Genomic DNA, 21261 nt, shown 5'->3' with positions numbered 1-21261 from the left:
TGTACTGTACTGTAGGTGGGAGCGTCGCAGTCCCCACCAGCGAGAGCAATGAGGTGAGACACAGCAGTTGGTGTGTTTTATTTAAGATTGGAGGCCTATCTCCAATGCCGCCTCACTTATCTTAACAAACCAGTGGCTCCACAGAGGTAATTGGAGAGCACTAGACTGGAGAATTGAGTGTAGCACTGGAGGTAGGGAGGTGAAAAGGGGGAGGTGGGAGGAAAAAAAAAAATGAGGGAGGAGGAATGAAGGTAAGTCAAGTTGAACTCCTATGGAATTGTTAAAAAGGGCAGTCTCTGTAAATCGTTTCCCAACATGCTGACTGGTCCGGACCATAGTTTTATTAGCTCTTCAAGAAGCTGTATATCTGGAAAAATCCTGTCAATGTCAAAAGTGCATTTATGTCATGCTTCAAAAAATATTTAAAAGAAATTAGTGGGAAAAATCAAGTTCAAAAATGATTCTATGATGTGTTACAAATTAAAAATGCAAAGTGCACGATGTGTACTTAAAGTTAGGCACAAAGTGCTGGTGTGAAAGTGGGAAACCCACAGAAAATTATTATAGTAACCCCTCTACAGAGCACTTTAGTGCAGGGGATCGTTTTTCAGGCCAAGGACCCCAAACTGATGTAGACATTAAGCAGGGACCCCCTACCTACTATTTTGTTCAATATTAAACTCAGTCTAGTGCTATTTCTAAATTATTTATTATTATCATTTTGCAATATTAAGCTATTCAAATATTTTAAAAAATAATATTTCAAACAAATGCAACAGTAGGGTGGCTGTGCAACTGGAGTAAGCATGAACATATCTATATATATTATGCAGTGCTTCTCTTCTGCTAATATTGCAGCGTGCTTGTGGGATTTCTCCCGGGGACTGAATAGGCTCTCGTACAACTGCAGGAAACCTGGGTCAGCGTGTAATATGTGGCCTCGTGATTGGCCCAGCAGCAACAGGGGCGGGGCCTAGTGTGTAGAGGAGGCTTAGGTTTAGTGTGCCGCTCTGTGTTAAACTGTGCACTGTTGAGGCTCCCCTTTACGTGTCGGATATGTGTTAATGTGTATTTTAAAAAAATTTTATTTGTGGGGTAAAATTGTGGGTAAAAAAGAGATCTTCTCTTTAGGTACGCTAGTGATAATGCATCCAGTGCTGCATTAAATCTTATTTTCATGAAGGTAATAATATGCGTTTGTTGGAACTACTGAATAGAATTGAGTTGAAATGACTCATGTTTCATGTTGCTTTCAAGGCCACATATGAGTCAGAGGGTTCGGCTAAATAGAAGAAGCAGCTTTGCATTGAATCCAGTCCAGTTTGACAGCACCCAACTGAAGCATTATAAAGGAGTTTAGTGCAGGACTGTTATATTAAAATGTATTCGTCTTCACTCTAAGAGGGGTCAGTGACCGCGGGAAGCGTACGAGACCTTTCAGAGACACAATAATAACTGGATTAAGTTTCTCTGCTGATACAGAAAATCATTACAAATACAGTCGCCCTCTTTTCTCACTCTCTTAAAGCTCACGCACTTAAACACACCGCCCTACACTCGCAAAACCGACAGCGGGCGTGCCATTTAATGGGAAATCATATTGTTTGTTTTTTTTTAATTCTCTGGTTGCTCGCTGTCTTTCTGCGCCCGCTGTCGTAGAAACACGGATCCATTGCGCAAAGGTCAAACCGCTGTGCTTACAGACTGAGTGGTGGGATCATAGGCTCAGTCTCTAATGCCATATTGGAAGAGGCTGCTTTTATCCACAATGCTTTGACACACATTCTCACACGCAAGAGACTGGAGTGGGACGTGCTGCGTGTGATGGCACGGTGACGGGGGATGTCTTAGAGGTATAAACCAGAATGAATCATGAATGACTGATTTTTATTTATTTTTTATTTTTGTGTGCAGATTAGGTCTAAAATTCTTATATCTATCTATACTTATATTGTATAAAAGTTCTTTCCACTTGTTTAAAACACATCGGGGATTATACACTGATCACACGTAACATTATGACCACACCCTCTCCCTTGTGCCTCCAAAACAGCTGTGACTCATCAGTGAATGGACATGGACACTTCTGAGGGTGTCCTGTGGTGCCTGGTAGTAGGATGTTGTTAGTGGGGGCTTTTGGGTCCTGTGGGTTGAGGGGAGGGGCTTCTGTGGATCATCCCACAGATACTTGATCTGTTTGGGATCTAGTGAATTTGGAGGCCAGGTCAACACCTTTCAGGTTTCTGATGTTTTTTGAGTTTTTAAACCGTTTTTCTGCGTGTGTCTGTGTCCGGATGCATCCTGCTGCTGTTATTAAGTGTCATTATGTCATTGCTATGGGGTGCCTGGTGGGAGGCACATGTCTAACCCTAACCCTAAGTTACATCCACATGAATGCCAGGTGCAAACGTTTGCCAGCAGAACATTGTTTTGTCACAAGATGGTCAATGTTACTTCCTACCACAAAGTTTCAGATTATTTTTCCATATACAACAAGACACAAACTTACAAGTTTAGGATTTTAAGACTTACCTTGACTACATCCTCATCCGTAGACCTACAGCCAGTGTAGCTGGTCACATCTGTGACCGAGCCATTAGCCTCGACAGCCAGAGTCTTCACAGGGACCGACACCATTTTGCCCGTAAGCACCGCAGTATTCAAGATATCTGTGTTCTGTGCACAATAAAGGGCAGATAAAGAGCAGGTCAGTAGTCTGACTCAGAGCAGTTATGCAGGTTTATTTGCTGTTGTGTACAAGGAAATGGAGACAGAGAGCGTTTGGGATTACCTGACGCGGCAGATGGTTTGTTACACAGAACCATCTGCAAAGTCAGCCAAGGAAGCAGTTTAGAACTAGCAGACACTCTCGACAACAACAACAAAGAAGAATTGTCAGTTGATTGGACAAACCATCTGTCTATCACAGGCTAAATGCACAGTCTGAGGAGCTTTGGAGGTAGAGTCGTCAGTGCAGCTGTCCATGAGTTCTTGCCGTCGTTGGAAGGAAAATTGGCAAATAAAAGCAACTGTTAAGAGTGACGATTGTAGTCCTCAAAAGACACCCATAGCTGTCAGCAGCTCCTCATAAAGCTTGGTCAAAGCTTGGCAGGATGGACTGCGAGCTTGCATGATAATCCAGTTGCCTCCCGAAGTTACTTTTGTTTTTTTTTTGCAAAAGTTCACCTTGAAGTTTGGAGGTTATTCCCCAAAATTCACCCAGTTTAGCTTGATTTGTTGCTATCATCTGAAAGAATGCAGGAAAATGGATGTACCTAACCCTATTATTATTATCCGCTCTAGCTGCATCCCCAACAACCAATCCACTGACACTGGAAGGTATATTGCAGTATGCGGGATGCATCTCAACCACGAAACAGACACTCAGGTAATTTTTAATGCTTTCCCTCAGAGCTGTGGAAGATGTATTTTCCTACAAGCTTCAAAGGGAAGCTGCTATTGTTCTTGATCCCATGTATGTGCAGTCAACGGGTTAAGAATCGCTATAGGTGGAACTTCAAACAGAAAGTTCTTGTTTTACCAGCGTGCGGCAGTCGGAGCGAGAAGAAGACGTGCGTTTGGTTGAATCTAAAAACTCGTCTGGGAACCCCGCTGGGCTTGCACAGTAACATCATCACCACTTGCATGGGGGCAGGGATGCCAGGCGCAGAGAGGATGACTAGCAAGACTAGCAGCGATTAAATCATAGAGGGGGGAAAAAAAAGCGGACTACATTGATTTATTTAAGACCCAGTGATGCAACACTCACACAGAAAACTGGACAGATGTGCTAAAAACTAAAAATAATATCTATTTAGAGTCTATCTCACAAACACACACATGCACCTGGTTGAAAATAAGTCCTCTGGTATATTGTGTGATCCATACATCAACACTTATAGCGACACTAACACTTAAACCTGATTACATTTCTAATCTTCCAGCTGATTTTCCCACCTTGTACTGTGCGGCTTTGGCGACGCTGAGCAGCAGCTTAGCTCTTATACATTCCGTAACTTGTCAACAAGCCCGATGGAGCTTTAATTTTACACATTAACTCCTCCCTCAGCGAGGATTTACCACTACTTTCCAATTCACAAGATCTCTGGAAATGCCTTTTTAAAGGTAGCGGCAGCGCAGTTTGTGCATAAGAAGCTTTGGGTGATCAGTGTTTTTTTTTTTTTCTTTTTTTCCCCCCTGCTCCTGATACTTGTGGGCTAAAGCGGCAGACAGCGCTCTGCAGATGTTCCCTGGCATCATCGCATTCTGAACTCTGCGGGCTTGACAGCTGCTGACCGCAATTCCAAAAGGACATGCTCCAGTTCAGGCCGCAACGCTGACCCAAACATAAGCCACTGGATCAGAAGGTAGCGGAAAATCAGAAAGCAATAGCGGCGGCTCGGCGGCGGTGACGCCAGCGGCGCGCTGAGAGATCTTGACGTCCGATGTTTCCGCAGGCTGTGCAGTAATCCGGTTTGCAGTGATCAAGCCCAGCTCAAGTGATTCAGCTGTATTTTAAATCTGCTTCTTTTACATTTGCGGTAAACCTCTGTACATTCGTTCGTTGAAATGCGATAACTTCATAAATCCCTGATAGGTTCACAGGTAGTTCAGAGAAAGGTCAGGGACACTCGGGCGTATACACCTGTGCTTTCTGTCACTTTATTGCCATGCAACATTACATTCTGTCCATTTTCCAGAAGCTTTGCGGGTTGCAGTACTAGTGGTGATTCACAAATAGGAAAAGAGTTGCAGTCTGCTCAGAAAAAAGAAAAAAAAAACGTTACTGGGGAAAAAGGTATTTTCCTCATGTGAATCCTGGAAGTGGCTGAGATGAAACATATTTGCTCCCAAATGGTTGTCTGATTCATGTTGACTGCTGTACCATGAAATAGACTAGTGAATCTCCTGTCAAGGTCAGATATGGATCTACCTTGTAATGTCTGGAGGTTTCCCCACAAAACATTTTGACACAGCTACACACACACACAAAAAAAAAGCCAGAAATCGGTACCGTGAATATTGTTTATGAGCAACGAATGCTGCGTTCACGGTGCAGATAGAGAGGTATATAAATAAATAAGGAAATGGTCACAACAGCACACTCATTTTATTCTTTTGAAACCATGTAGCGTACGCCAAATCTTTTTAAAGGCAAGTCTTGGCCTTTTAATATTACATTACATTACAATGTGATTATGCCAATTAAAATGCCAATTAGTGTGTGACTAAAAGATGGTGTAATTTTCTACTTAATGAGGCAACTGATGTCAGGCGTTCAGATGGCAGGAAAACAAAGACGTGATACATATTGATAGATATTTTCCACCATTTTACACCAAGAATGCACTAATTTGTGACATTACGACAAACTGCTTATTTCTGATGCATATTCCCAACCGTCATAATCTCATCTGGTTTACTGAGCAGGTAATCATCAGAACGTCAAACGCATGAAACTGTCTTCGATTGAACTGGTGAACACTGACTTGGTTTAGACTGAGTGGGTTAGATGGAGAGTTGGACAACCTTCTCTGTCCAACTATCAGGATTCATAAGACAACAAGACCCTGATCTGGTCATTTACTCGGCAGCATGAAAATATAAAACTTGGTGCTTGTATGTCTCCGTCAACTAGCAAATTGTATCCAAATGCACATAATGTACCGTATTTAGAGAAGACTTTTTTTTTCTTTGCCCTGACCTGAATGATTTCTGGGAGGGTTATTTTACTATAATGTCCTCTGTTCCTGAAGTAAATCTCCAACCATGCCCTCTGATTGCTATAGTTGGGATTCCTGAGCGCTGAATTGCATTTAACCCTACACAAAAAGACATTATAGCTTTCACATGCTTACTAGCAAGATGTTCCTTATTGTTACATTGTTAAATATCTCCTGGTGACCCTTTATCTCTTATTTCACTAATTTAGTAGTACTACCCAACTGATTGTGTTATTGTTGTACCTTTTATATTGTACAAATCACCGGTAATGTGTGCGTTGGTCGTGGAGAGCTGGGGGGTTCACAGTGTTCTGTAATGTATTTTTTTCTTCTACTCTATTATTAGTGTTTTTTTCTTTTGTTATTTTTTATTATTTTCATTTTTTATGTGTGTATTTGTCACATCCACATATGCACATATGCTGGACAGCTTGACAACGTGCCTCCAGCCACAACGGTTACGTGTTGTGATAGATACACCGTTTAAGTGCACTCCTCACAAATGTACCGCCAAGTCAGTACTTTAAATTGATTCACATATGGTTCTCACCATCACCAGAGGAGCCAGCCCCACGTAGTCCTTCTGAGTGGTGTAGATCCTCATTATGCCGACATCTTTGATGTTCCCTGGCAACTCCAGACGCCAGGAGATGCTCTGGCTCTCAACCCTCTCTGAAACGTCTTTCGCTGCAAAGTCCAGTTGTAAAACCTCCAGAAGACCCCTGCTTGGAGACATGAAAAATAACATTACAGTATGGTTAGACAAGTTAAAGCAGCGGTGTCAGATTTGAACTGGAGGTTCATGTTCGTTAAACAGCAACGGACCATTGCTAACGTACTGTACAATAAAGTCATCATGAGCTGTCAGAAGTACAACAAAGTGTGTTTTATTTGAGCAAGCATGGATCGAATGATTTAATGTCCAATGTTCCATTTGTGAAAGACACAATGTCTTTTGGAGACACACCCGTTAAAGTTTTAAATATATCACGCTTCGGGTTGAATATCAACTGAAGAATAAAGGGAGTCGAATTCCGTTCCTTAGAGGGGAAACGTAAAAAGTATGAAAAGACACGAGCAGCGAAAATGGAAAGAGTTGAAATTACTCAGAACTTGAAGGGAAAAAAAAAAATACCTGTGGAGTTTAACAAAAAGTGAAGACAATACACGAGAGGTTTCCATCAGCAGATGGAAGAATTAGGCGAGAGTGTGGAGGGAAGATTAAGTGAGCTGGCTGAGACTTCAGCCAAGTATTCTGGTCAAAGGGTTGTCAAAGAAATGGCATGTGATGTTATTTGATGCTGGAGAGTGTGTAGGCATACCTGTCAGTAGGAATAGATCAAAAGGGAAATAGAGCTGGATGTGAATGGAGCCGGCGCCCTTTGAAGTGCAGCAGAACTTTGCATAAAGCAAAACAATAAATCTCTACATAGCCGAAACTTGCATTTAAAAAGAGACAAAGAATGTTGAAATCAGTGGCAACAAGGACGGCTCGTAGCAGTGTGAACATATAAATGTGCTCGTGTTCTGTCAGAACGAACCCAAGGACTGATGATGCCTGCGATGCAGCTACAAATGAAGAGCGCAGTGTTACGTGCGGTGCTCTTGGTCACAAATTCAAAGACACGCAAAAAAGAAAAGAGAAAAAAAAAGTATTCTAATTACTTTTGCATGTGTGGAACCAAAAGCTTTGAAATTATCAAAGATTAAAGGTACTGACTGTGGGCAAAGCAAAATGGTGCAGGCAGTAGATTCACTGTTCAGTGAGCTCAGTTAAGTAAGTTTAACTGAGTTTGTCAATGCGCTGTGCGGCATAACACACCGATGGTGACAAAATATGTTTTCGACTTCCTTATTTCATGTTTTATCTTCCTTTGAGGTCAAGCACTTCAGGGACCAAGTGGCTTCTGAGGCCTCTTGCTGCGCCAAGTGCATCTGAGGTCGCTGTCAAAGTAAAAGTGTGCGTAGAGGACTCAAAATTTCCCGGAGAGAGCTCTCCCGCAGTTGATGATTTGACAGTGGGACACCTCTAAACCCTCCCGGACTTGACGGGAACGCGCCTCCAAGCGTCCATGAGTGTAGATCGGTTATCCTGAGATCATGAAATTAAGCTCACTGATGCTATGTGAAAACATGTTATGGACTGTTCCCTGGCAAAAAAAAAAAAAAAAGGAAAGAAGGGCATCTTCAAAAAATGAGCTAATTTGGAGCCGACTTAACTGTTGAAAAATCCAATTTATATCTGATTTTGTGTCTCTTTGGAAAACACGCCTGAATGTGTGCAAAACGTGCCTCAGAATTAAATTTAATTCAATTTATATAGAGTTAATAACAATACAAAATGTCTAAAGATGCTTTACAGAAGCCAGTCTGAAACACTGAAATTAAAATATCTTTCATAGACATTGAAAAAAAAAAGCAGTCTGGTAAAGTAATTAGGTGTAAAATATCTACTTAATTTCTTCTATATGGCCCTTTCCTTCCTGCGTTTTCCAGTAAACGAAGTGGATTTGAAGCGGATTGAAGGGATTCACACTGAAAATGCTGCGAAAGCCCATGTGAAAGCGAGACATAGAAACACACGAGGGGTTAATGCCCCTATTTCCTGGAAATCTATCTGTCTGTCTGTCTATTAGGGGGGACATTAAACCCCACGTATCATCACTTTAAAGCACAGCGGTGGGAGAGGAAGTGTGTGTGTGTGTGTGTGTGTGTGTGTGTGTGTTGGTGCGTGTCCCAGTGGAAGCTCAGCATGAGGGACACGACTTGGAATATCTCTGCTTCCTAATCTCTACTTCAGAACGTGCAAGCGCTTAAGCCTGGATAACGTAGCCGTGATTATGGATGATTACAGATATGTGGGTCGGACGGACGGCGGGTTGTGTGTGTGTGTGTGTGTGTGTGTGTGCGCGTGTGTGGGAGGTTGCTGGGCAGAGGTGGCTGCTGGCGTGTGGCACCAGCATCAGCATCAGTCAGGAACTCATGTAATCAACCGGTGTGCATCTAGTAAAACAAGTGCAGTGAAATGAATATTCATTTGCCATTGAGGACGTGAATTATTTAATGCTGCCGTTAATATTTCTCATTTATTTTTATTTGCATCAAAGCTTATTTGCGATTAAAACCCATGGGACTCGAGCTCAGTTTGTTTTTTGTTGTGATTTTTTTTTTTTTTTACGTACAGTTCCTATTTGATTAACAATTGAATAAGACAATAAAAACAAATATTCTCCTGTAAAACCTTCAGATACTCTGCTGTTTCTGTACTTTTTCACTGATGTATAAAGTGTAACATGTATACGATATGTGTGGATGTATTTTATGCACTTGTAACTACGGGAACAGGAATTCATTTGCACAAAAATCCAATGACTGAGCACTAATGTTCTAATATATATGATATGATGCTGTGGAGTTGTTTCACTGCAGTGAATCTTGTTTATATTGTCGTGAGTATTCTGATTATGCCAGCTCTGGTGGTTATAATAAACACATGCTGGTCACTGATCACCGCATGACATTTAAGAAATTGGATAAGGCGGATAAGATACAGCGTACAGAAGCAGCAATACCTTGGTTTGCAAAGGTTGATTGAAATGACTGAAAAAAAGGAAGAATTCGATCTGGAAAAGCACAACCAACTCTTTTAGATGTCACCTGAAGGTTTTCTTGTAGTTTTGAAGCTCAGCAGGGGGGCCTCTGGCAGTCGCCATCTTGGCAGTGTCTGACTCAGTATAACTCCCGGGTTAAATCAAAAGTGGTCAAAGAAATAGAGCGTGAGTGGAGCTGAAGCGAGTGACAGACTGGAAAGTAGACCCCTGGTAACCTGTGAGACCACCCACCTGTCACTCACACTGGCCGGACCCTGGATTTATATGTAAATTTAAACTTTTGTATTATGTAAATTACTGATTGAATGGAGAAATTAACTGTAAAGATCAAACTTTTTTATTTATTTATTTTTAACCAGGCTGTAAACATGTTTCTGGGCATTTTAACATGGAGGACCATGGAGCTTATTTTTTGGACCCAGCCTCAAGTGGCGACTCGAGGAACTGCACTTTGACTTTATTTTCAGTTGTTAAAAGTTGTGGGTACTTGTCTGCCTGTAGTCACTGTTGGCAGTGCAGCTGGCCACATATTTTTACATTTCCTCCGAAACAGATAAGGAAATTCTTCAGAAAGTTGGGCCGGGTGACAACTTGCACACCTCTGGGACTGCGCAGTGTGCCGCATGCGACCAACCTCTTTGCAGCGAAGGCGACCTTCCTGCGGCAGGTGACAGAGACCGTGTTGGGAGTTGCTCCTCTGCCAGGCTCCACTAAGACGTCCCACAGCGCCGAGTCGCTGGGCCGGGCGGCGCTGAAGGACAGGCCCGCTTTTATCGCAGCCCTGCGACAAAGTAAGGACACACAGTGAAGTTAGAACAACTGCAAAGCATTTCTTTTTTTAAAAATGAACCCACAAAACAAACACGGGCTTGGTTTCTGTTGTCTAAAGTTAAAAATTAAGAACAAGAAAGCTTGAGAAAAGTTTAATGTACTGTGCAGAACAGCTATATGTATATCTAAAGTGTGTGTGGGTAGGCATTCAGGATTTTGTGTGTTTGCTTGGAAAAGCAGGTTCCTTCCGTGATTACATATGCGCGCTCCCTGTGCTTAGCGGCTCGTCTAACGAGGTGAGTCACCGACAGACTGACGTGTCGCCGGCTGATTGCAGACTGAGAATTAGCAGGGGTATTTAATTTCCATTAACCCTGCGGAGGACTGAGAATCAGTTAATCAGACGTCTGATTTAGACGCGCACTCGGCTCCGCTAGGCAGAGACGGTCCTGGAAAATCCACCAATCATTTTTTTGTTTGTGTCTAACTGGCAAACTGCACCGGGAGTGGTCGCATACCAACGGACGGGATCACGGAGCAGTTGTTGGGAGTCGTAGACTTGAAAAGTGATACGGGGGGGTGAAAATGCAAAGCCTCTGACCCACGTTTAAAGTGAAGCGACTCGATGCGGTAATCTGCACTCAAACAGACACCTAGCTACAGGCTGAGAGCTTCATGTTTTTTTTTTTTATCCAAAACAGGCCAATTTCCTCACGGCAGGCGTTCAACGAGACGCTGGAAACATTCCAGGGGGAATTCAGCACGTGCTGCCTTAAGAATATCACTCGGCTCCTGCAGATTTGTCAGCAGGATATTCAAGGCGAGAACAATTTCTGGGGAAGAAAAACTTAACTGTAATAAAGTGATGGATAAAGTGATGTGAAGTGATGTCAGAAGCCTCTTTAACAATTCTTGGTGTAAAAATGCGCAAAACACCATTAATCCTCCTTCACCTTCTTCTTGTCTTAGCTGTAAGGAACGTAGACCATTTTTTACTCCTGCCGTGACCCACGGAGAACACATGACGGGAAGAGACAACCTGCTATTTTACAGCAAATAATCTGTCCGTTTTAACAACCTGCCACCGTGGATAGAGAAAACGATCTTCGCACAGCTGAAAAACACTAGGACTGACAGATAGGAATAAATGCGCGCACACAAACAAATCTACTCGTGGCAGAAAAGGGGGTCAGTATGCAAACCACGTCAAACACAAACATGCATTTAGAAATACTGATTTGTAATCCAAGGAACAACTAGACTGATCAATAACCACTGAGACCGGGGTCAGAGTAAGACCCTGAAAACAAAACACAGCGCACAACACACACACACACTCACACACGCACACACACACGCGCACACACTGCCAGAAGCAAACTGATAAGCTGACAATTCAACTGATGCCGGATAAAGACATACTCAAGCAAAGCTCAATATCTGGATCACAAGTCTTAAAGCCAAGGGCAAAATCTCCACATCATGTTTCCATTAGCGGGCTTAATGAATGTCTGAAATACAATAAACATAAACATTGATTCAAGCCACCAGATCAGAATACAAATCAAACAGAGATTTCAATTTAAAAGCAGCAATTATTTTCTCCTTAAATGTTTTTTTTGTTGTTTTTTTTTTAAAGAAGGGATAATTTGTCGTTTTCATCGTGGCGGAGAACAAATTAACACATCACGCTTCGCTGAGGGGAAATCAAGAGGAGAAAAGTGTCCAAAGTTTCAAGTTTACTTTGAGCTTTATCCACAAACACCGTGTTATTTCTGCTCGTGCAGCCCGGGAGACGCACCGACACCAACACCTGATGACCTTCCCAGGGGTGCAAACCCCTCCAACGGACGACTATTGAGTGTGGAGAAGCAGTAACTCAATGACAGGATCTTCCTGGATCACTGAGCTTCTTGTCCACAAGCAAACACACGCCTCCCCACAGAGAAACCTCATTTCGGCCACTTCTATCCTCGCTCTTTGTCTTTGTCAGTCGCTGCTCGGAGTTCATGACCACAGGTGGGGAACAGAGTGGATATCGACCTTTAAACTGAGCAACTCTTCACAACTGTCGTACCCAACTGTATTTTTGTTTAAAAAAAAAGAAGAAAAAAGATGGAAAGCTGACTTTCATTAACTGTTCATGCAGATGAAATTAGTTATTGTGCCATAAATGTGCTTATCAGGGACATGGCAGTCCTCTCATATTTTATGCTGTTTACGAGCTTGGTGTGTGCTTCACAGGTGGTTATGTTGGTCCTCAAAACTAGACCCACTCACACAGTTGTAAGCGGGTAATCCTGGCTGTCAGCCCAGATCATCTCCATCCTAAAGGGTTAACCTCTTGATTCATTTTCAATCAGGGCCACAGATTATCTGGCCTAACCCTGCTGGGGTGGACTCAATCTTGGGCCAAAGAGTGGAGTAGAGCAGGGATTTCTCCCAAGAGGAATCAATCACTTTTGCCAAGCTCCTCAGAGCTAGACTTCACTCGGACTTAAACTGCGGCACACAGTCCCCTCTTCTTGTCCACTCTCATTCTGGATGTGGCAGTGGGTCAGAAATACACAAGTCAAAATCACTGACCTGACTGGAGGTGGGTACGGTCAGTGAATTTGGGGGATTCCAGGTGAAGGGGCTGTTAATCCTCACAAAGAGTCAAAACAACAGCAGATGTTAAGGGTCAGCATCTCTCCACAAAATCTTACTCATGTAATTTCACCGGCAGAGCTGCATTCAGGTCACAGAGACTTGTGTATGTGTGTGTGTGTGTGTGTGATTTAAGGCATGTTTTCTGAACAGAAAGTCTGATATTTGAGAGGAGAGGAGCACCGCGAGCGACTCAAACACAGTCGCAGGTTTAACTATTCGCACTATGGATTAACACACCCATCTTCACATTTGTCTCCATTCGCCTGCATCCTGCAGCAGATTACTGCGGGGCTTGTATGTTTGCTGCATGATATCACTAAATCGTGGGATTAGAGAGAAATTTGTCTTGCGTTTCAAACAAAAACCATTAGGCACAGTAAAGACTGGGAACACAAACCTCACTGCAAAGGATTTACATTTGACTGATCTGAAAGCAGTTTTACTCATCTGTGCATCAAAAGGCAGCAAAGAGAAAGTTTGAAACAGAAGCGTGTGTTTCACTGTGACAGGGCTGCTTTTATATTAAGTTCATTTTTACCCTAAGGAGTTAGGAAGATGTTAGTTATTTGTTTTCCTGCTCCATTAAACAGATGCATTATTTATGAAGTCAAATAACCAGAGAACCTCGTTGGAGTGTTAGTGGGATGTTGAGATATGAAAACCAGTGAATCATTTGCCAATTATTTCCCTGTTTATGGAAGAGTGCTCTTCATAACTCCCCCACTAACTGAGAGGTTGAAGTAGACAGGATATAGCATGTCAGTAATTTATGAAACCAGTGAAACTGGCAGACAACACAAGTAATGTCGTCGCTCAAGCATTTTACTGCATGGCCTTGATGGCCAGCCCCATCAGTATTCCAGTGCCTTAAGTAACAGTTTAAATGCATGGAGCTTATCCTTCATAAATATGCTCAAATATACTGTACATCCTCATGACTCAACTTGGTTTCTGTGTCTTTTTATGCTTTGCATGTTTCAGGGACTATTAATTTTCACGTAATTCCTCCTAAACTCTCTCCTCAGCAAGCTCAGCAAATTTGAATACTTTGATATTTTGACTTCTAGAAAAGATACTTTATGGTAGAGGTGGGAAAACATATCGATATGGCAGTATAACACAATACATTTTCTTCCAATACAATATCGATTTTGAATGTCCTAATGTCAATTTTAAAAGAAAAAGTCACATTATTGCAATATATCGCAATATCATAATATCTCAATAATGTATCGTATCGTGACTCAAGTATCGTGATACGTATCGTATCGTGTGTATTGTTGCCAATGCCCACCCCTACTTCACGGTATTAAAAAGTCTGGGCAGACTTTATGTGGCCACATGCTGAATATGTAATTTTAAGGCCTCTACATTAGTCTCTGCTGTTAAAAAAAAAAAAACTATTAATGTCACCTCTAATGAGAAATGTGTAAATGTCATGTTGTCAGCATTCAACAACAATGAAGACTGCAATTCACAATTTGCTTGTGCAGCACTTCTCCCCAAGGAACTGAAACGTGACTTGAGACAGATTTGAGACTTGACCCAGATCCACAGTATCTTGAATCGTGGACTGCAAAAGACCACAAACAATGTTTCACTACCACTAGATCAAATTTAATATTAGAAAATGGGATGGGATTCAAGTATAAAAAGTGTTAAAAATACAGATTAATGAAGAAGAACTACAACATTAACGCATAAAAAGCTCCCTCGGATTTTGGGGTTGGTTCCCACAAAGGGAATAGACATTTTGGGAAATAAGCTTATGGTTAGATGAGAAGATTTATGCCACTTTCAAGTACAGCGAGCCTCAGATCAGCTTAAAGACTGGAAAGATGGGGCAACATCTATACTGGGTTGTATCTTAACACATTACATTTGTTTAATCCGTGCTTAATCTAATGCCAAGATGTTTTGTGGTTTTATGGGGCAAAGTGCCGGACTCTTTCTTGGATTTGGGCCCACCGTCATTGGGAAACAGAAGTCACAGCTGATGGGTAAGAAATAGTTTGGCACATTCGCTACAAGCACAATTCCTTTAAAAAAGAAGAACACTGAAGATCACTAACCTAAGTGTGAAGCTTTCCAAGGTAGATGTACTAGCCAGAAAGATGTAGAAAGTTGCCACGTCAGTTGTCCTCAGGAACTTTGAAGAGGTCTGGACCACCACGGCACCTCCAAGCCTCAACCGAAGGAATGTGGGGTTCACTGGTGAAGCTCTGAGCAGACTGACGCTTCCCATCCTCCTCATTGGCGTCCCTGATCCTCCAGAGTCTCTTCCTCTTCCCACTCCTACTCGTTGCAGGCTATCCTGTGGGGTGCACTGGCCGGTCTGGTCCCTCCGACTCTGGAAGTAGACCTCCACAACGTTGCCCTGAAGCCCCTTGATTCCTTCATTTCTTTCTGCTTCCCTGCTGGAGCTCCCAGATCTGCTGGATGAGCTGAACCAGGTGGGTTCTGGCTTAAGGGATGCCACACAGAATCCACCCGGAGACACCAGGCAAGCTCCGCGGACTTCCCTCGTCTCCCAGAAGGCGTAAGCTGTCACGCAGTGAGCTCCGTCCTTGGCCTTAGCCCCGACGTTTTTCCTGCCATTGTCTCCTCTAGACCTCAATGATTCTTGCCTGACAGTGATGTTACTTTCAGTGGGCATGTGGAAGAGAATCTTGACAACAGGGGAAGAGGAACGAACCTGGCGGACCAAAATGGCTGGCAGGATCCTACGTCCACTGAGGAGCAGGTCTGGAGAAATAGAGGCATCTACAGAAATGGGGCCATATGAAGCATTGACAACTGGTTTTAGGAGTCCGGCACCTGATCCAGTGATAAGAAAGGTCTGAGTGTGAGTTTTCTGGCTCGAGTTCCCAGACGGCTCTGGACTGTCCTGTTCGAGAAACACATGGTCCAGATTTTGGACCTGAAAGTTGATGGTGGGATAAACTGGAGAAGGGGTGGAGGATGTCCTAGTGTCTTCAGAAACTTCCTGGCTCTCAGCAACTGGAAGGGGAAAATGTACAAAGAGAAATGAGGGCGGAAACGTCTATATCGCTGCTCTAAATCACAATGTCAGTGTGAAACGGTGATGTTACAATGCACAGTGGTCACTTACAAAGTCAGATACTGCCAACCTTGATGAGGATGACAGGAGGATGAAGGGTTGAAAAGGGGGTCATGGCTGGAGAGACAAAGGATCGGCGATAGGGGGTTGAATTGGGCACCAAAAGGATTGAGTCGAGGTCAGCGGATGAGGGCAGTTGGATGTCTTGAGGAACCAAGGACAGCGAGACTTAAGTTAAAGACAACGATTTGATAGAGAAAATATGGTCACAATGTAGTTCCTGGTTTCCACAGCTTCACAACAGATTTATTGATCACAGCAAAGGAAAAGAAGATAGAAAAACACCATGCAAATGCAGCTTATGTGGTATTTCCTGCACCTAAAATATTTGTCCTTCAACATACCATCTACTCTCGGTTCTCCAAGTATCACATAGGTCTTCGCAAAGTAATGAAAGAAAAGGCAAAACATCCAAGTACTACAAAAGTTTTCCTCTGACTTCCATGGGATTACCGTTAACTCAACAGGATGCAGCATGCGAGAGATCCCACTTCTTGCTGCCAAAGACACTTGGTAACTTGCCACTCTCCATGTTGAAGGGCTCCAGAATTAATGTGTGAATGTGTCTTTCCCTCACCTTACAAAAATAACTTCACTGAAGGCAAAAGCTTTAACAAAGCAAATCCTCCCTTTCCCTAAAGGCCTTAGCCGCTCTGCCTCTTATCTTCAGAAAATATTTCACAAATGCATCCATATGCGAATAACTTCTAGTCATAAATGCAAAGGAAAATCTGCACACATGTCGACATTAAACATTCAGAAGTCTGTCAAATGGATTGCAGAGATCACACTGATGATGTAAGGAAGGAATTTTACATGAAGGCAGCAAAGATATTGGCTGGGACTTCTGATTTCTCCAAAATATCTGTCGATTTAAGGCAAATCAGAGGCAAAATGAGAGTTTATTTGCTATTTGCTTATATAAACCTGTCCATCAAGGGCTGACTTACTTGCTATTTTATTTTATTTTATGTTATATTTGCACTACTTCAGCCAGGCACTACGACCCAAAATTTAGTTACGCACGCACATATTTTTAGACCTGGACATGATTATTTGACGAGGTATTCAATTTCAGGTCGACATCCCTCTCACTCACAGCGGAGCAGTGAACGTACTGTAATCCTGTGCCGCTTCAGTTCACTTTGTTGTTAAAGGGAAGGGATACTGAAGACCTAAGCTGACTTTAAACTGAGGGATGGCAGCACAAAGACAGTGCGCTGGATATGCAATGTGAAACCAACCCGCCACGGTGGCTCAACATGCATGAAAAGTCACCTGAAGGCTGTAAGTACCAGGCTGCTTTGTTGTTTGATGGTGTATAAAAAAAGGACCAGTAGCTGGCAAACTATTGCAAAAACTTTTAATGCTTGAGCTAAGTATATTTAAAATAAACTATGGCATGGAGCCTCCCCACATGAGATGCCATAAAAATGGCAACCACTCAGTATTCTGATGTAATAATGAAAACTTGAACAGCTTTCAACATGTGTTTATTAAGTCTAAATAAACCCTGGGTCAGACTTGCTGCATAACATCAATACTACATTGCAATCTCTGCAATTAACTAATTGCATCTCAGCCATATTGGATGTCCCCCAGCAACAATTAGTCGAATATTCGCTGTCAATTACTGCCAAATATTCGGAGCACAAAAAGTAGTATTTCAGACAGGACTTTTTATCATACTCTTATTTCTCCATCAGAGAAACCACATTATCACTGTTGTTACTGAAGTTTCTCCGTGAGCAGACCTTTTAAAATCCTCGAACACATTTCTATTACATTTGGTGCACAATTGGCTCTCAACTAATTAGACTTTGGTGAAGATCCAGGGCTCAGATTTCCAATTACTGGATAACTTGGAACTAACAAGATGAGAAACATGCTTGGTTTCCAAATCCTACAACAGTTTATATGGCACAATTAACAAAAAAGTAAATAAATAAATAAAAATCTGTTTAACCAAAAAAAAAATGGCTAAATATTGGCTTTCGGGTTAAGAATTATTCTTTGTTGGCAGACGTTTGTGCTCTCTAGTTTTATTTTATCATCGCTATTCTAGTCCAGAATGAAAACCCCTTGAGAGATATGTTCGAATAGTGTGAGATTTTATATGAAAAAATCGTTGACTGTTAAAGAGCTTATGTAATAGACCAGCCTGTGCTGCCTGAAGGTTGTTAAGTCCATTTTGTTTCACAATTCAAAGTGCATATACTGCAGGCAATTAATGAACTCAGGAGAAATACATTAATACCTAATCTATATTTTTTCAGACACTGTATAATCTATCGGCTCAACTTGGTTGAGGGCTGGCTGGAGTCCCTGAAGTATCCGAACCAGTGACCTTACAAGAAAAACTAACCATCAGACACGTTTGAATGGCAGTTCACACTCTGGCTGACACTTTAGCCGGCCCATCTGTGACTGGACTTTAAGATAAGGCAGTCATGCATATTCATGGCTTTCAAGCAGAGAAAATATCAAAGGCTGAACCCCATCAAGAGGGCTGAGAACACAGCTGAGTCCTGCACTCCCAGAAATGCAACAGTCACACGTACGAGTGATGAAAAACTGAGTGCACGCACACACACACACACGCACCACAGATATCATGTGTAGATACAAGCCCGGGTAACGTCAGAAAGCAGTCTTTGGCATGATATCGGTATCACGGACAGGCAGGCTGCTTCGTAGCTCCCTTGCGCAGGTTATCTTTAAACAACCAGAGGAACAGCTGTGCAACCTCAGCTTCAGGCCTCTTTAATCCCACAGATGAAGCTTCCTGATGCACACTGGGAGCGTGCTGTCACTTTCATTTAGGCAGAGGGATAACAAAATGGACTGAGACCATGGGCAGAAACCACAAAACTCCAAGAAAATCAGGCAAATGAAAGACTATATCTTTAAATAAACACATCATGAATAATAGATTTGTCAGCAACAGTGTGAGCATTTCCCATTTTTATTTTATTTTCCAAGTCCAGATAGCTGCATAGTCTTTTACTTGGCCTCTTTAAAGTTTGTGCTGGTATATTAGTGTTGGAAACTGCAGTGCACAGCAATATTGTGCATGTAAAATAACGCCAGGATAATACAGAGAGTGATAACGCAAAATGCAGCTAGTGCACAAATTACACCTCTTCAAAGCCAGGACTAAATAAAAGCAGACATTAATGAAGCTCACCTTTAACAGCTGTCAGAATTAGCACTGCCACAACTGGAAGCAATGAGCGGAGGGGAGAGCTGAGCATCATTTTGGTGGGGTTGCGGGTTCTGGCCGGTCACTCTGCTCTGCGCTCCAGTACGCACCGGGGTAAGCTTTGGTGAGTGTATGCACACGACTGAAAGAAAGCGCCGGAAAACAGATCATTACATCGCCTGGCGTCCGGTTAAGTGATTTTTCCCCCCTCTCTGACTGTAGAGGATCAGGTGAAAAATAAAAGTTTAAAAAAAAAAAAAAAAAAAGGTTCACTTCCTCATCCACGAGAATCTGCGCCTCGTTGCACCTGGGCTAGTTTTAGACGTAGTGTTCCTTTCCTCTAAAGGACGAGGGGGATTTTATTCTTATTTCCTCCTGGCGCACGGCTCTGGCTAACGCGGCAGGACGGCAACAGACACGACTCTTCCCATGATAGAAATCAACATGTGCCGTCGGTCAGATTAAGCAGACCCACGTGGGTTTAATCGCCGGTAGGGGGAGAGCCAAGAGCAAATTAAATGCACATGAGGGACCGAGGTTCTCCAGCGTTGCTTTTACCAACTGCGAATGCGTGTTTGGCTCGCCTTTAAAGAAATAAAACTCACCTTTAAATAAGAACAAAGCCACGATTTACTTCGCTTTATTAAATCCGCATTTCGGGGCCTCCCTGTATATGGCGGCTTGATTCGGGTTTTGAGGGGGGAAAAAAATAAAGTTTAGTGCATGTTTTGTCAGTTTTACTGTTTATTCTCAGTCCACTGGATCTTCTTCTATTTGGTGCCTAGGATGGAGCAGATGGCTGCAGCCGCTGAAGCCTTGAGGTGTCACTGCACATACACACACTTGGCGCAAAGCATCAACAAGCACTCAGCCGAGTTTAACATAGAACACACATTGAACACAATTTGGGGGTCCTTGGCCTGAAAAACGTTGAATACCCCTGGACTAGAGCACACCTGAGTGCTGGACTCATGCAAGACCAGACTCTTCGTTATTATTTTTCTCATCCACTTTTACACCACTAATCATAAAATATATGTACATCTACATCACTGCGCCATTCAGCTCAATCTTCCACGTGCACACAAAAGGGTAAATCACAACAAATCAACACACCAGACACTGAAAAGAAAAACACAACCAAGCAGACTAAAGCAACAATAACCAAAAGTTACCAGAACACAAATACCAACAAAAAACTCATATTTGGTTAAGTATGGGCTCACCTTATGTTGTCATGTATGTCCACGTACCACAAAGCACCCACCCCGTATTATTCTATTAATAAGTTATCTCTAGACTCTAGTCTTACACGGGTCCAAGCTAAACTAAATTATTGTTGTTCAGTGTGGGCTGCTGCAGTATTTACATATTAGAGGCGAGCAGACTCAGAGTCAAATAAATTAGATTTCTTTTTCTGTACCCCCCTCAGGCCACACTTAATATCTCAACACTGGGTGCTCTCTATTTATTTCTCACTCTCTCTCTCTTTTTTTTTTTTTTTTTTTTTACATGTATCACTTCATCTGCCTTGACCTAAAATCCCATACTCTCTTTATAAGGAGCCTGAGCTTAAAAAAAAAAAAAAAAGCTGTATCTTGTCGCAGTGTGTGTGTGTGTGTGTGTCCTGCAGCTGATAACAGGGGCATTTTGGTGTCCGGGAGCAAGCCAGGGGTGACGGTGTTTAAGGCTCCAGCCTCCCCGGTCGTGCGCGGAGACATTAAGCGTCGGCATCAGATTTATGGTAAAGGACGCCTGGGTTTAATGAGCTCGGTCAGACTTTTCTTCTCCTCTCCTCTCGGCCCCCCTGAACGCTTGTTTTCTGAAACGAGCACTGACGTGATGTGTCAACGAAAACCAATTGCGCTAAATCCCCCAGTGCCCGTTTTATTGTACGGTGGCACCGGTGCCAAGGGTGACAGAATTAAGCACGCGGGCATCACTGATGAATAAACAGTTTCCCTCTTGACAGCAGAGGCCGATTAAAACAAATATGTGCCTCTGAGAGCTGTTGAGGACTTTTTAAATGCCAGCAAAAGTTTGGACACCTAAACCGCCTGTATTATCTCAGGGGATTAACTTGATTTTACTGTACACACTGTGGTAATATTCACAGGGATGGGGGTATTACTTATCGTGTACTTTAAAGTCAGTTTTAATTTGGGCGGTCTGTCTGCGTTT

At 42.6% G+C, this 21261-nt stretch overlaps 1 protein-coding gene across 2 annotated transcripts in view; it reads right to left on the bottom strand.

The window, feature by feature from the left end:
• Window positions 1-19509, bottom strand: part of si:dkey-1d7.3 (transmembrane protein 132D) — a 36864-nt gene extending 17355 nt beyond the window's left edge. Inside the window, exons 1-5 of one of the 2 annotated variants that reach the window (XM_047569048.1) lie at window positions 19066-19509; window positions 14830-15757; window positions 9969-10115; window positions 6274-6448; window positions 2533-2676 (exon numbers count right to left, since the gene is read on the bottom strand). In XM_047569048.1, coding sequence (XP_047425004.1) covers window positions 2533-2676; window positions 6274-6448; window positions 9969-10115; window positions 14830-15757; window positions 19066-19135 — 1464 coding nt within the window. In that variant the 5' untranslated portion in view covers window positions 19136-19509. The remainder of the gene's footprint in view (window positions 1-2532; window positions 2677-6273; window positions 6449-9968; window positions 10116-14829; window positions 15758-19065) is intronic. The other variant, XM_047569049.1, reaches the window with a different exon arrangement.
• Between the last annotated feature and the right edge of the window lie 1752 nt (window positions 19510-21261).

The sequence above is a fragment of the Mugil cephalus genome, chromosome 19, assembly GCF_022458985.1.
Source record: "Mugil cephalus isolate CIBA_MC_2020 chromosome 19, CIBA_Mcephalus_1.1, whole genome shotgun sequence".
NCBI classification, from domain to species: Eukaryota; Metazoa; Chordata; class Actinopteri; order Mugiliformes; family Mugilidae; genus Mugil; species Mugil cephalus.
The sequence above is the reverse complement of the archived record's forward strand: the minus strand, read 5'-3'. Positions and strand labels throughout refer to the sequence as shown.